The sequence below is a fragment of the Hyalella azteca genome, unplaced genomic scaffold (assembly GCF_000764305.2).
Source record: "Hyalella azteca isolate HAZT.00-mixed unplaced genomic scaffold, Hazt_2.0.2 contig8429, whole genome shotgun sequence".
NCBI classification, from domain to species: Eukaryota; Metazoa; Arthropoda; class Malacostraca; order Amphipoda; family Hyalellidae; genus Hyalella; species Hyalella azteca.
In genome coordinates this window covers 170,494-184,901 of record NW_025938523.1, presented here as the reverse complement: position 1 = coordinate 184,901, position 14,408 = coordinate 170,494, and the positions used below count along the sequence as shown (strand labels likewise).

General features: G+C 38.0%; 1 protein-coding gene across 1 annotated transcript in view; it reads right to left on the bottom strand.

Annotated features, from left to right (window-relative positions):
- The window catches only part of LOC108675835, a 54,079-nt gene that overhangs the window by 4,482 nt on the left and 35,189 nt on the right, over positions 1-14,408 (bottom strand). Inside the window, exons 4-8 of the mRNA XM_018163870.2 lie at positions 8,807-8,918; positions 3,348-3,436; positions 2,562-2,717; positions 2,084-2,284; positions 563-724 (exon numbers count right to left, since the gene is read on the bottom strand). Coding sequence (XP_018019359.1) covers positions 563-724; positions 2,084-2,284; positions 2,562-2,717; positions 3,348-3,436; positions 8,807-8,918 — 720 coding nt within the window. The remainder of the gene's footprint in view (positions 1-562; positions 725-2,083; positions 2,285-2,561; positions 2,718-3,347; positions 3,437-8,806; positions 8,919-14,408) is intronic.

Sequence of the window (14,408 nt, the reverse complement as noted above, 5' to 3'; positions counted from 1 at the left end):
GAGCAGGTTATTACCACAGTTGTGTGCACTAGACAGCGATGCTAATACGCACGGCTTTGGTCCATGAGGCCAGTGTTCGATTCCCGGCAGGGAGGAATGATTCAAAAACACAGCACTAGCGTGGCCGTGGACGATATCGTCCTGGTTAGACCATACTATCAAAAATAGATAATACTCGTAACTCAACCAATCACTCATGGTTCTTTAAGCTTAACCCACCAATCACTCATGGTTCTTTAAGCTTAACCCACCAATCACTCATGGTTCTTTAAGCTTAACCCACCAATCACTCATGGCTCTTCAAGCTTAACCCACCAATCACTCATGGTTCTTTAAGCTTAACCCACCAATCACTCATGGCTCTTCAAGCTTAACCCATCACTCATGGCTCTTCAAGCTTAACCCACCAATCACTCATGGTTCTTCTAGCTTAACCCACCAATCACTCATGGCTCTTCAAGCTTAACCCACCACTTAAAGAAAATTCGGTAAGGGACTTAAGCAAGTTGCGATAGTGTGGCTCCTTAATTCATAAAAAGATGAAACATAGAAGAGGTCTCACCACGGCAATGGCAGGCTGCTGCTGCTGGTAGGGGTGAGGCTGCGCCACAGGGTCCAGACCAAGACGCATTCTCTTGGCGTTCTGAGCTTCGTTCTCGCACGCGGTTGCCAGCAGCTGCTCCGCCTGTAGGCTCGTCAGGTGCGGGGGTGTGGGTCGTCCACTCTGTTGACGGCAGAATAACTTGTTATGCTTGGCTTCTTAAGAAAGTGAAAAATTCACTGTGATTTTTATGCATACTAATATTGTGGGATAAATTTATAAAAGAACAGTTCACACACAGTATACAAGTATGCTCATGGTTTATACAAGGTCCCAGAAGGATTTCTAGAATTTAAAACAAGAACCAACACCAAAGGCCACAGCTCTAACTAAAAAAAACTGCGGTGCAACTCATTCATGCGACAACATTTCTTCTCGCTTCGAGTCACCGACATGTGGAACAGCCTCCCTAAAGATATTGTTGACGCTCCGAGTATGAACGCGTTCAAGAAGACTAGACAAGGCTGCGCAGGAGCATATGTTTAGTCTTAAAATGCCTCGTATCCTACGGAACAACTGAAATCTAGAAGCGATTCTAAACCTACCGTCCGTACAACGTTGAAAATATGTGATCAAAAAGCCTGTCTTGTCAAGAAAAGAACAAAAATCGGCGACAGGCCTATCCAGGTCTATTCTTCAATGCCGATGATACTAAACTATACTACCTATACTACTATACTATACTTACAAATGACTAAATTCCTAAGGAACCAATGGTGGCACCTGGCACAAGGACTGGTATACGCGTTATTCGTTTGAAATGAATCAAGATTGCAAAGTGACATCCCAAGACATTTAGGACGTTATGTTGACAATACTTTTCTTTCTCTTATGATGATGACCAAAGACCAAGAGAAGATGAGACCGACCACCCAGATGATGAGTTGTTAAGTAGGATGTGACATAACAGCAATCGAAGAAAGATGCAAAACTTTTGGATATCGCAGCTATATTTGAACTATAAATTATTTTTCGCTGGCTGCACGTTTAATTTTATCACGTATTATGTACATTAATGCTTTAATGAAGTAGCAACCAGACGCGAAAACGGGGCTCGTTCCCATATCCATGTTAACCAAATTACGATAACCTAGCTGAACTAACCGATAATTTTCTATCACGTTCTGTTCAACGAAATTAATTTCTACTCAAGCAGGCCTGCAACCAAACAAACTATCCATAAATAGGGCAAGAAGCTCGTTTTGCGGCAATTTCATTTTCTAACAAACCTATAATTCAAGGTAACGTCAAAACTGAATTTTACCCGTTCTATGCTCAATGAAGATAGAAGATCATTAAATGAATTAAATAAATAAATGAGAGGAAATTTGATGTATACCTTTTCTCACTTCGAATCTCTTATGCGTTTCAACTGCACAGATAGAGTTTAAATCGACTAGCAAATTTTTCCCATCGATTAATGCTAATATTTCAATAAAAATACAAAAATCTTCAATTGGCAAATAAAGCAAATCAACTTACTTCCCAGCCATTGGAGTCCCTGGTGCGCTTGTTACGACGGCAGCTCTTGAGGTAGGTCCTGATCCGTTTTCTGGTGCGTTCAGAAAACTCTGGAAACTGCCTGCCGCACGCGTCTATGATGGCCTGTATTTTGTCCTTAGGCTGCTTGCTGATCGGCACCATTCGGTCCAAGTTCTCGTCCACGAACAACCGCACAAACATCTGTGGGTAACCGAAGTAGTTTTAACAGTGAATAATTTTTATAAGCTACTTATATTTGTAAATCATGTGACACGTAATTCATCTTGAATGAGCGTCAAATAACGTCATCAAAGTGAAATTCATCATAATTTGATGATCAAATTTGTACGCACGGAAATATCGAATTCATCGAAAACCCTCATAACTTGAAAATTATTTGTCTTCAATATGAAGTCTTGAGCCTCATAGGGAGGCCTCAAGCCTCACGTTGGCAGGCACATAAAGCTTTTAGACTCACATTGAATGCCTTGAGTCTCTCAGGGTCGTGATGGGCGTCGACTTTGTCGTCGTCGGCGTCGTCCTCATCGTCATCTTCGTCTCGCCCGCCGCCCGTGGACGAGTCGTCAGCGATGCTGGCGGGAGGGTCGCTGAGGGACGGCGAGGGGCACGGCGACTGAGGGGCCAACGTATCGAAATCAGGCAAGGTGAGAAATGCGGCGACTGAGGGACCAACGACTTAAAATCAAGAGGCAAGCATTGAGATGGGCATGGTGAACAATTATAGGTAACCAAGGTTTTACTTCCGTGATTAAGAATCGCAACAAAATTTCGTGAAGAAAAAAGAATTTCGCGGTCTTTAAGTAAATATGGTGCTAATGATGGGGTAGGCATCAGGAAAGCTTGAAGCCTAAAAAGCGTAGTTAAGGCAATCAAAAGTAAATCTGTTAACTTACAAAAAATTACATATTTACGATTTCAAGAAACTTGCGTTCATTATTCTATACGGAATAACTGCATCCATTCGTAATTAGTGGGGCGCGAGTATCCCGGTTTAGATTGAAACTAGCAAACATTAGATAGCAATTACAGGATATTCCAGTAATAAAGTCAATCAAATTTAAAAATAAATATGAAATGACAGTTCAGGTGAATGTCCATTCAATAAAGTTACCCTAATCTTGAAACACAAGCTTGAAACTAGGAAACAACTCAGAATACCAACTTCTATAACCGTGGTAGTGTTCAAAATCTTGCATGAAAAACATGTGACGTGTTCATGGTAATTGGCAAAGCAATGTCTTACGTTTTTGGCGTTGGTTGCGGCATCAGTTTTGCTGGAAGCGTTCTGCTGCTGTCCCCACTCACTGCCTCTAGTCGCCTCTGTCTTCACTTCTGAAACGGGAATTATAATCCTTTAATTCTAAGCCTTTATAATTTCATGATATAGTCCGTGCAGTCATAAATGTATTAGGTAAATAACAAGAATTATTATGAAAATAAAATTAAGCAATGATTATTTTGCTTAATTATAACGATAATGATTGCACATAAGAGAGTAAAATTAGCATCATAAATAAAAATATTAGAATATATTAGCCTCGTCTAGGAGAAGAGACACTAATAATGCTTCAACATCTCTCATTTGAAATCGGTATAATACAATAAAACAAGTTGTGAAGAAATAGTCGAACAAATTTCCAGCCGGCAAATTTTTGGGGGGCTTGAGCAACATTTCCTGATGACATATATAAAACAATGTAATACTATGAATACCAGCTATTATAAAATAACTTTGAAATTGTAAAAATAAAGGTAACATAGATGAGATGACATTTAGTTGTTATGTTAGTATCTAACAAATTTCTGCGCATTTGAAGCAAATTTAAAAAATTCTGGGCTCAAAATTTCACCTTAAAATAAAGCGATAATTCTCGCAGACGGACGACTTTCAGAATCAGTGAGTGCAGTGATCTATTAATTTTCAGAGCAAATGGTAGATACCATACAAGTAGGATGCATTTCACAGAAAATATTCATCTATTCACTATTTCTAATAAAGTAAAATTCCTATCTTTATCTTTTGAAGATGACATATTATCTTTTGGCATATTATATTATCTTTTTAAATTGAAAATAGTTCTGGAATTGAAAGATGACAACTTCGAAGTTGTCGGAAAGAATTTACAGAAGCAGCTAGTAATAAGTTTATATCTAGCCTAATTTCGTTTTGCTAAAATTCCCCGTTCAAGTCAAAACCACATGTAAATAGTTCATTTTTCAGTCAGGCAAAACACGAAACATGTAACGGAAGGACGGAAAACTCAGGAAGCACCAGCTTGTAATTTTCCTCGCAACAATCTGCAGCAGTAATCGAGTCATTCATATCGTAAATTTTCTATCGTTTCGCAGGAAGTATCTGTCTTCATTATCTGGAGCCGTTACAACTGATTATGCTTATGCCACAGTGAAAACATATCGTATCATACCCAACTAATTATCACGCTAACAGTGGAAAGACTTGGGAAAAATTCCAGGACTACTTTCCGCTATGCTAGTGTTCTGAAAATTAAAATAAACCGAATGTCTGACGCGTAACCATGGCAACGCCAAGTCTCACATCAAGCAAGATGGCTCACTCGTTGCGCAGCATCAATCCATCACTGACGCCTGACCGCAGCAGCCAGTGCTTCAATTCACACACCTATTATTTCACAAGAATTCACTACATTGTTATTGGTGCGTGATTGTAACATGAAACACTGTACTTTAAAAATCTTAAATCATTCTTGCATGCACATCATTGTCGAAAGTACATCTTATCCACCCTAAGAAATGAGAAATCGCTAAAATTTGAAAAAAATCTTTACTTTCGACTCCAACAGCTGTATACTCAAAAATATTTGCTACATCGAAATTATAGAAGCCTATCACCACGCTTGATCGATAATTATCGAGTATTACATTCCAATAATTATTTCACAGTTTGTCGACGGAAGGTTTAGGCGGATGCGTTTCAGAGCAAACATCGCGATGCAGAAGGTAGCGCGCCAGGATGTCAGTTCCAGGCGCGCGGGAAGGCAAGAGTGTGGACCGTGGGGCTGGAGCGAGCGCGGCGCTGCAGAGCACCGGGTGCGGGGCGTGGGTGCGTGGGGGTGCAGGCGAGAAGGGGAAAGACTACACGAGGTGGCCGAGCCCCTCTCAGCACTCGTCCGTCCTCCCCGCACTACTCCCCACAACCTATTACATTCAGGCTATTATACATCCGACTGCCCGAGAACCTCAACAATGTATAGCTTGGCTGAGTCCTCTCTTTAGTAAAGTCGTTGCATCCTACATTTCTTTTTTTCCATGAAGACTTGCTGTTCAAATTGTCAGAGTTATCCATTACAACTTATATATTTAGAAGTTACTTAAAAGAAGCCAAAAATAAGGACCTTTTCTGTTTTGATCCAGGCTTATGATAGCATTTTACGTTCGCGTAAAATGAGTCGAACATGAAAAGGAAGTCCCCCAGAAAATTCATTAAATTGGAACAGGCGTAAAGCTGTTAGAAAAGCGAATTGTTATCGCCTAGTAACATGTTTATGATTTATATTTTTCTTAAACTACAGCGTCTTCTTAACTGTAGCTGAGACGGCTACTCATGTATCACCAAAACGACGGCACTTATAAATGGCTCTCGCAACTTATCCTGATTTTAGGGAAAACTTCTTTCATTAGTAATCAATTTAGTTTTCATTTAATACCGTTGGATGGATTTCAGAGATTGAATAAATTGCATATGCATATAGCGAAAAAACTTGTAGCAACCTTTTTTATGGTTTTTATGATGTTTTTTATGATAATAGAAAATAATACACGTTATTTCACCGTCAAAGTTCGGTGCATAAAATAAACGATACGAGTTCTTTTGGATTAAATGGGAGGCAACGTTAGCATGTAGGCATAGAGGATCATTCTTCACTGAACTATAGGGACACTAGTGTTAGCTTTGCAGAACCAAATAAACAAATAAATATCATCAATGGATGCAACGATAGAACTGAAGGTTATAATACTGACATTAATTATACTGGGACATATTCATTAATTATACTGGGATAGCCATATACTGGGACAAGTTCGATTTACGATTGAATCTGAGATTTTCGCGGGAAAAAATTAAAAAAAATTTAAGACTATTCAATTTAATTGAAGAAAATTCAACTTAATTTGGATGTTCGAAATTTGAAAACGATTTTCATTCGATTTTAGAAAACGGCTAAACATCGTGCGATAGTTCAGTAACAAGAATAGCGCCAAATGAACTCGTTTCTACTCCCAATTTTTATCCAAAATCTCACTCTACTCGTCACAATATTCATTATTTCCATTGCGCTCAAGTCCTACTAAGTATTGTGAGTGTTACCAAGCATCTAAACAACGAAAGGAATTTTGGAGCATATGAGTTATAAAAAAATATGGTGTGTTATTCAGAAAGAAAAACAAAATTATAAAATGAAATGGGCGTTAAAGAAGAAAAAGTAAAGAAGAAAATTACAAGAAGTGAGGCAGAAAGTAACACGGGGCCAAAAATAAAGATAGGGAAAATGTTAAGAAATTAGCTCGGGAAAGAAAATACAACTGCTTTCAAGAGATTAGGGGATAAAAAATGTTAGACGTAAGGAACAAAAATATCATGTGAGAAAATGGAACGAGTGAACGAGAAGAGCAGAGGGAGCGAGGTATGAGGTGCAAGGCGCGGCCAGGGAGAGCAAGGTGAGAGTGCGGCGGCACGAGTGAGAAGGAGCGAGAGGGGTCGTCGCTATTGATCAACTCTCCCAACACGACCACTCTCCCCGCCTCTCTCTCAATGGGACCCTTCGTACACGTGAGGGAGACTCCAGTCTGGCAACTAGCGAGAGGGAGCGAGAGAGCAAAAGCACCGAACAAACGCCACCAACGAATGCGGGATTAGGAAGTAAAGCCTGCCAGATATCTTAGAGCTCGAATGCTCGTAGACGGAGTGAGCGCAATCCAGAGGCTGTTGTTCCTAACATGCCTGCTATATGAGATGTAGGGACAACGCCTCAGTACCTACACATCAACTGAAAGACAAACTGGAAACAAAGATAAAGAGATCAAAATTCCTATGTATGTTAAACAATGCGCTGATATAAGAATAAGAGGAGTGGTAAATAACTGCCAAAAACAATAGCATCGAAATCAGGAAACCAATTGCCTGAACGCTTGAGAAACTATAATACATGAATATCTTTCAGTATAATGAATGACGTTAAAATAGTTACAAATGAATGAATGCAAATTACAAAAAGTCAAACTTAACAAATTAAAAGAGACTATTCCTAAACTCCTCCTTTTATTCCTAAGGTAATAGGAGCCCCCATTTAAAGGTTAAATGAGGTTTAAGGAACAAAGCTTCTGGGTCGTGCTACAGCGTGATTGAATTATGTATCGGAATTTCATGCGTGGTACACGTCAGGTACAAAGTACGTCACCGCGCAGCACAACGCACGCGTGTGAATAAAATTCACTTAATCATAGCAGTAAAACAGGAGTGTTCATATATACATAAAGATGGAAGTCTTGATCAATCGTTAATCTAAGGTAATGAGTAGAGGACAAGTTGGCAAAATAAAAATTGATGATAAAAATTTGATGGAGAAAACACCAAAAAAATTATGTAAAGCTGCTCCTTTGTTCTCAAACACGATAGAAAAAGGACTAAGCGAGTTGCTAAAATATTTAGGTAATTATTTCCAGTAAAAGAATTTTCGTTGATGAAATATTCGTGATGCATCATATAGCTTCTTCATGGACTTTTTGTGACATTTTATATTTTCCTAACTTTAAATTACCAGTAATAAATTCAAGCAGAATTTCGCGTCTATCAAAATATTACTAGCATCAAACGATTTCTTCCGCCGGATCAGAGAACTTCCGAACCATCATGATACAGTTGAATATAGTTAGATGAAGTTAGTAATTTTTGGCCGGTTAAGAGTTGGTTGAATCGTTGTTAAGGTTAAGAGTTGGTTGAATCCATATTGAATTTGACGTCTCAGAATTATCTCTGATGAATATGCTTGTTCTTTAATAATCTGATGATTATGCTTGTCCTTAATAATCTGATGATTATGCTGGTCCTAAATAAGATCACGTCACACATGTTACCAGATGTTCCATCATTTTCGAATTATAACATTTTTTATCTTTTATACAATTGTTCAAAGAAATCAGGGGTCAGGTGCTGAGTTAATTTCTTGTTAAATAGATACTATGTATCGAATCGCATATGGAAATTGACAGGCCATAAAGATCAGCAGCACCAAATCTGGCGCTCGCAAGGTTCAGAGAGTGAGTAAGGGTTTAGCGTGGTATGATGTGTAGGAGGCGGGCGAGGGGTAAGGTGAGGGTAGACAGAGATAGGAGGTAATATCGAGCTGCAGCGTCATGGATGTTCGTAAGGACTGGGCAAGGGGAACTGAATAGCCAGGGGCGGAGGGTCGACAGGGAAGGTGCGCGCGGTCTCTCAAGAGCACATGGAACGATGCTTGAAATTCCTTTGCAACCACGCAAAGGATCTGCAAGCAGAACATCGATGCAATGACCTCTACATAATGGATATATTTCGATCAAAACATTTGCCCAAGCCTATAATAGTTGAAAATCGTGCGGATCATAAATAACGGTAAGAAGTTATCGATAAATTTCCCGTTCTTCATTTAAAGAATGACGTATAAATGGAGCGAGTATATTCACCTGTCTTGGAGTCGTCCGTGGCGGTGGCAGCGTCGACGGCGGCGGACCCGCCTGCAGCTGCGACACCAGCTGAGGTGGCGTCGCCGTGGTTAGGGTTCAGCCCACCAGTGTCCTGCACATGAATATATGCCACAACATTCTAAGTATTGCCAGAACGTCAGCAGCATCTTGATAATTTAGAAAATGCTAAATACGTACTCAAGAACAATGTCACGAGACGAAAATCAATCAACTGCCAAAGTGATGGATGATCACTAATGATTTAAAAGCAACAAAAATAGTCTATATAAGGTGTGCACATAAACTTGAATCTTCTTTTCAAAGTAGAGAATTGTACATCGAACGTTCAGCCCCAATTCGAAAAATATGACAGCAGATAAAATTTTTCTTCTTTTGCAGTTAAATAACAGTGTTAATTCTACCGCTATGAAATGATGACTTGATTAGATCAATCATTTCTTTTTCAGCCTCTTGTCATGCAGGACGCTCGATTCGCGTTAGAATGGCACTCTTTGACAGAGGGAAAATATCGACAAATTTTTGAGGAGATCGTTGCTCAGAAAGAGTGACTTTGGTTAGGCAACTGTGGCATGATGCATGTAATTTTCATAAAAACTTATTTTGTTCATATTAGTTTTTGAATTCCCATAGCAAAGTTTATGACATAACGTAGAGGTGCAATCATATATATACGAGTACAATAATATTGAGCTTATAATTTTATGAAATACGCATCCATAGTTGATTCATTATTTGAATAATGAAACAGCAACACGGATGTAAACCTCTGATGGAACAGGTCACGCATAAACGTATTCCACGCGAATGTGCTGCGCGATTGCTCAATGCAAGTTAATGACTCCGTATAAACTGAATTCCTCCAGACTTCAAGCAACAGCGATAAAGAAAATTACACTTAATTTAGAACTCTACCAAATGAATTACATCTGAATGAGATTGTAAACTCGTTCGACGTTATCCTGGTCTCATGAATTGAGAAAAACGAACACGAACGTCAGCTGAAGGCCGAACTCCTGGCACATCAGATGTCCACAGGATGGTGTCCGACAGGAACTCCACGTGCAGGTAAAGTACAGCACTCATGACGTAAAAAAGTACCTACTTATTTCACATAGATTCCTAGATTAAAAATTGAAAATAGAAGAAACAAGTTACTGAATAAAACTATTTTTTATACAGAAAAACTGTTCGTGATAGTATTATGGTAATATCATTTAGGTCTTTAAAATTGTGAAGGGTGCTGAATTGACGTAAATAAAATGTACTAACAAAATATGATGACAAAAATAATTCATGGCTCAATATGTCGACAAAGTAAAATCTGCAACAGAAAACACACAACTAACAATTAATTTTTTTGCACGGGCAATAGATGTTGGTAAGAAACGAGAAATTTAAACATACCCAATAATGAATTTTAAGAAAAAAATCATTCGCTCGCAACAAACTTGTTCAAACTGAAGCTAAAGCTGACTCACTTGATCGTTTTTTAATTCACATTCACAAAGGTTTCAATCTGCACGGGAAGTTTTATCATATCACATGTTAAAAAAAAAACATAATTCCATCTTCAAGAAAAAAGTACCCGAATTATAAGCCAGGCTTAAGTAAATATCTTTTATTGGAACTAACACAAAAACAAAAGGTGGAAGAGACTATATCTCAGCAGTTTATGAATGATCAATATTAAATATTAGGAAGTGTAGACGATACGAGATCTGCAACAGCCAAGGCTCTGGACACACCCACCAACTATAAGGCAAGACATGATAATGTGCCAGCTGACCCACCAGGAATTCATCGAAGCAAGGCTGCGGTGGTATCACACCTCGACATTTCAATTTCAACATTTCAATACACGCCAGAAAATTAAACGTAGTATAAAGCATGCGTTCTGAGCCTCCGGGTCGTGCGCTAAATTAAATCTTAGTATTTCCTCCCGGCAAACATGTGCTAGTACGTACCACTCATGAATTGACCGGACCAGCTGCGAACTTCCGAGGTCATCCAAGCATGATATGAATTCATTTCACCATTTCACATAAGATTTTTCATGCATAGAAAACAACAAGAACAAATTTCAGAAATAATTTGCCTTCTTACAAGAAAATACAAAATTATCTGGCAATATTTTCTGTGTGGCAAATCAAGTCGTAATAAGTGCCCGGAAGTTGTCTGTCAAAGCGCCGTTTGGAATTATAATTTGAATGAATAGTTCGTCATTACTTCGCATATTTTCAGATTAAGTAAAATGTAGTTATCTTTCGGTATTTTGAAATCATAATAAAATCATAGTAAGAATTGTGTTCGAATACGCCAGCATGGAACACTATAACAATTTTAACGATAACCATCATTATATTCAGTGTAATATATTCAACAAAAACAATATTGTTTCAGCCTCATTTCAATTACGCACATGATTAAAGTGCAACCAAAATAACACGTCTTTTTCATGGTAGCTGAAATTTAATTAATTACAAAATGACATTTTCGTACATAATTTTACCAAAGAAGTAGGATATACATATAACAGAACCCATTTATCGCGTAGTCGTATTTCGTCCAAACGAGCCGTCATTTTTTGGCTTTCACGAGATAACCTGCCCAAATTTGTACAGAAAACGAAAGAGATTAGGAGTAATAAAACATAACATAATACTGAGTGAGTGTACTTTGGCTAATTCCCTTTGACTTGATGCTTTAATCGAGACCCAGAGAGCGAAGATATAGAATTATAGCAAACTTTGATTGACAGTTATGGAAAGGGAATAATGCATTGCCTTTTACCTGCTTACTTGAGAATCCTTGAACTAAATTTTCGGTATAATATATTTCAAAAATAAAGGATAAGTAGCGGTTTGAGTGAAATATCACCGACTACTTAAGTACTACCGAAATTTGATTAACCACGGTACACGAATGAACAACAGCGATGAGCGTATCCGTTGAATACGTAAGGAATACGGCGAGCATATCTTCAACACTACCAGACATTGAACGATAGTTTCTGAAAAGCAGTCATGAGAGTAGACATCAAGGTATTATAAATTTGATACTCGCGCAAATTGCGAGAGGGATTAATATTAATTAATCCCTCTTAAATTATAATAAATCCCTTTAAACAACAAAACTATATGAACTGCACTGTCGAACGGCAACAAAAACATCGTCACATTAGGATACTCTCGCAAGGAAATGACGCATATTATAATGTCCAGTGCAAATACAATAGCATTAACACATTCAGAACTGTTCTTTGAAGATGAATCCGAACAAAATGTACATAACACACAAGTATCTCAGAAACGCCTTTCACCATACAAATTAACAGGCGAATGCCTAGCGGTAACCGATAGAAAAAAATCGACAAACAGTGCATCGTTCAGCATTACTAATAGGTGTAGCCTATCTTCTCACCTAGGTTGCAAGGTGTTGCTAAGCCAAACAGTGCCAACCTAAATGTAACGTGTGAGCAAAATGCAGAGCAGCAGAAAATTTGATACGAGGCATCGAACGGAGCCACAGTCATATCCTGATTTACTAACTAACGTTCAGAACCGCAAGGCGTTGTGAATCGCTTCCTACGGCCTTACATTTTCATTAATCTTCGTGTGCCCACTCGATTACAATATGAAATTTTTACTTTGCAATTCATTGATTGTACCTAGTGTGCGTGGAATCGTCCTCTCTTTTAACCACTTTTTCATTCCTAGGATTAGGGAATTTGTAAATAATAATAATAGTAATAATAATGCTAATACTAATAGGAATGACATTAATAATAATAATAATAATAACGAATGCATTTCAAATTTTTACAACAACGGAAAAGACGTAATTTGCGAACATTCCAACAGTTATAACATAGTTCAAAATTCAATATATATTAGCTTACTATCTCGTAAGACGAGCCTCGGAACCTTGAATCGATGTTACACCAACCGAGGTAGTTACTATAGCATGCAGATGTTTCAATCGATAAATGTTGTTGCTTGCGAATGAGCCAAAATTTTCGCCCAGAAATAATTTTGAAGAAGAGAGTCGAAGCACGATTTTCCAGGTAGTAGGAAGTCCCTTGCAAGAAGCAGTAAAATATTATTCTTGACAGTAAAGTTATGAGGGCGATCTCTTCTGCGATGAATGCATCGCGGAGACTGTTTGCACACTGCAGAGTTGAGATGTCGCCTTTTTTGCGAGAAAAGAGCAAGGCATCAAAATTCCCAACCCAAACCAAAACGTGTTTTCTGGGGCTAAAATAATCAAGGTCTTGGAATTATTGGTAGACCTTTTACAAGCTACTCTTAGGAGTGGCTTGAACATATACAAAATTTGTGATGCTGTTTAAATTAATCTCATTAAGTCTCATCTGAAAAACTAGGCGATAGCTTTTTCTACCACCTAGCATTACTCTTTGCATTAATAACCAGCCAATTTGCAACAGAACGTTCAACTAATTAATAAAAAAACAGAATGGATCAAAAAATGCATCATTTATTGATCTAATTTAAAATGACGAAGTCAAGATAAAAAATTATTTTGCAATAATTAAATAAAACAGAGTAATCACATAAAACAGAGCTTGAATTAGTAATTTAAAAAATGAGACTTTGATCTCCGAGCAACTATAAATTATTACCATTAGCCAAAAATTTCAGAGACTACGACTCAATCACAGACAAAAATAAGTCTCCAACCAAGACGACCACGAATAAAAATTCTGAACAACAAATAGACAGACCAAAATTGATGCGTTCAAATAAAATGCGGCAATATCATCAACACTTATCAGTTACGCATAAAGATTCGTTCGTTTCCTATTTAGGTAATCCGTCAAGGACAACCCGCTACGTCTTCACACCCAGTGACATACACGTTTACCTTGCACGTCTGGGACTTCACAGAAACTAGGAAACTTGTTTATTTAACTACAACAAAATATAGTATAGTTAAGGTAATAGCACACATGGCATGAGAAATTCACCCAAGAAATCTTAGCATGATAAAATTCTTCTGTAACGAAAGCGTATATATGCTGGATATAAATGTAGCTACTTACTTCGACGCGAGACTTATCATGGTTCTAGATGAATGTAAAAATCTCAAAATCTTTGCGCAACAGTTTCATGAGTTCAAACAAAATTAAGAAAATTACTATAACTAGAGCATTTACGCTAAATTTTGATGTAAGTAACGCAGCATAAACGTTCTTGCAGAAATTGATTTTTTTACACGCAATCACATTCTCTAATTCATTATAATATGGAGTCAAACAAAAAATCCAGTTTTTTCGACGACATATTTATACTATATCAATTACGATAGCTAAAAACGAACATAATTTTGCTGAATTTGGAGAGAGTACAATGGATTTGCCGTTGACAAGCAACATATCAGATAATATGTGTCGTATTCAGCCCTGATATTCAGAGCATGGCTCTACAATAGCGTCGTCTAATGGGAGCATCCTTCCCTCGCAGAGCCTGAACTACCGTCACAAGCAATACCATTTCTCAGCAACATATAGGAGCGTACACCAGAACATTGATTTCTGCTTCAATTCCGTTCCTTTACGGCCTCT